The 2,267-nt window shown below is 50.5% G+C and overlaps 1 protein-coding gene across 1 annotated transcript; it reads left to right on the top strand.

The window, feature by feature from the left end:
- Window positions 1–43: 43 nt before the first annotated feature.
- LOC117940746 (ubiquitin carboxyl-terminal hydrolase 11-like) lies at window positions 44–2,025 on the top strand (the record flags this gene model as incomplete). The annotated part of the gene is made up of 3 exons (XM_034865912.1): window positions 44–257; window positions 883–1,041; window positions 1,801–2,025. Coding segments are annotated over exons 1-3 (474 nt in total), but the record flags the coding sequence as incomplete, so codon positions are not given.
- Between the last annotated feature and the right edge of the window lie 242 nt (window positions 2,026–2,267).

Here is a 2,267-nt window from a genome sequence, read left to right as displayed (position 1 = left end):
GTCTCTCTGTCCTCTGTTAACTCCTCCCGTCTGTCTCTCTGTCCCCCTCTGTTAACTCCTCCCGTCTGTCTCTCTGTCTGCAGTGTCTGAGTAACGTCCCCCCCCTGACGGAGTACTTCCTGCAGAGCTCGTACCTGGAGGAGCTGAACTTCTCCAACCCTCTGGGCATGAAGGGCGAGATCGCCGAGGCCTACGCCGACGTCGTCAAGCAGATGTGGTCCGGACGCCATTACTCGGTGGTGCCGCGCGTCTTCAAGGTAAAGGAGACAAGTCCTGGTCCCGGGTTAAATGGAGGCTGTGGGTACCCTGTTGACTGTTAGAGAGCCAAGTCCTGGTCCTTGTACCACTGGATCCTGGACTTTTTTTTTCTTTCAAATGCTATAAAATTGAATAAGACCCAAAAGGAATGAAAGTAGAGATTTGTACTCGGCAAAGAGCGTTGGAATCAATCATGTTATTGTGGGGAATTATAAAGGACATTGATATAGGACAACATGGGGACAACATGGGGACAACATGAGGACAAGATGAAGGCAACATGAGGACAACATGGGGACAACATGAGGGCAACATGGGGACAACATGGGGACAACATGGGGACAACATGAGGGCAACATGGGGACAACATGAGGACAACACGAAGATAACATGAGGACAACATGAGGACAACATGAGGGCAACATGGTGACAACATGAGGACAAGATGAAGGCAACATGGGGACAACATGAGGACAACATGAAGATAACATGAGGGCAACGTGGGGACAACATGAGGACAACATGAAGATAACATGGGGACAACATGGGGGCAACATGGGTACAACATGAGGACAACATGGGGACAACATGAGGGTTAATGTGTGTCCTTTTTTGTGTCCACAGACGAAGGTGGGACACTTTGCGTCCCAGTTCCTGGGCTACCAGCAGCACGACAGCCAGGAGCTGCTGTCCTTCCTGCTGGACGGCCTGCACGAAGACCTGAACCGCGTCAAAAACAAAGAGTACATCGAGCTGCGGGACGCAGAGGGACGCCCGGACCAGGTGAGTGGTCCAGGATCCTAGCCAGGGCTGCACGATGCCTTGCGTCTCACCCAGTAATGAACATAAAGATTCTAGATTATTCTAAAGGAGGACATGGCGACAGGCTGGACGCGTCCTCAGAGACACTCAGGGTCAGGGTAGGACATGCTTTGTGGCCGCGGTGGTCCAGCGGTAGACCGGGCGCACGTGTACGGCCGAGGGTTATGTCTTGATGCAGAGGTCCTGGGTTCGGATCCGACCTGGGACGGTTTCCTGCATGTCCTTAGATCTCAACTCATGGGGGGGGGGGGGGGTGCCATAGTTAGTGGCAATACACCGAGTATGGATCTGTTGGTGTGTGTGTGTGTGTGTGTGTGTGTGTATACAGTGTATATATATATTTACCTTCTGGGGACGTCATTTGAAAAAGGTTATAAACTGCAATATATCGCAGAATATTGTTAATAATGTTTGTATAAAATCACAATAACATCATATTGTGACATAAGTACCGATATTGTATCACCCCCCCCCCTCCCCAGCAGCACTGAGAACACTGTAATATAGTAATACACTGTAATATACTGTAATACACTGTAATATAGTAATACACTGTAATATAGTGTAATATACTGTAATATACTGTAATATCTGGTTATGTATCCCACGTTATCAGATATCCAACACATTCTCCTCCTGTCGTCAGTCAGCCATATTTGTAGTTCCCCAGTAACGTGTCCAGCTGCTGTAAGCTACACCCAGCTCCTTCCTGTCCCACAGGAAGTGGCGGAGGAGGCGTGGCGTAACCACCGGCGCCGGAACGACTCGGTGATCGTGGACACGTTCCACGGCCTCTTCAAGTCCACGCTGGTCTGTCCCCAGTGCCACAAAGTGTCTGTGACCTTTGACCCCTTCTGCTACCTGAGCGTCCCGCTTCCTGTCAGCCAGGAGCGCGTCATGGAGGTCTTCTTCGTCTCGCTGGACCCGCACGCCAAACCTGCCCAGGTAACGCCTCCCACCAGGGTCATACAGGAAATGGTCATTACCCCCCCACCCTGCTTCCTGTCCTCCACCGATCCATCCAGCCTCTCTTTCTTAATATTTAACACTTCCACACACAGTGAGGACAATAAGTATTTAACAAGTTCTCCCACTTAGAAACCATGGAGGAAGACATGGATGTCCACTGTGAGAGACATGTCCACTGTGAGAGACATGTCCACTGTGTCCACTGTGAGAGACATGTC

This window comes from Etheostoma cragini, unplaced genomic scaffold (assembly GCF_013103735.1).
Source record: "Etheostoma cragini isolate CJK2018 unplaced genomic scaffold, CSU_Ecrag_1.0 ScbMSFa_3172, whole genome shotgun sequence".
In the NCBI taxonomy this organism is placed as follows: domain Eukaryota; kingdom Metazoa; phylum Chordata; class Actinopteri; order Perciformes; family Percidae; genus Etheostoma; species Etheostoma cragini.
Note: the sequence above shows the minus strand (reverse complement) of the source record. Positions and strands in the feature narration are given on the sequence as shown.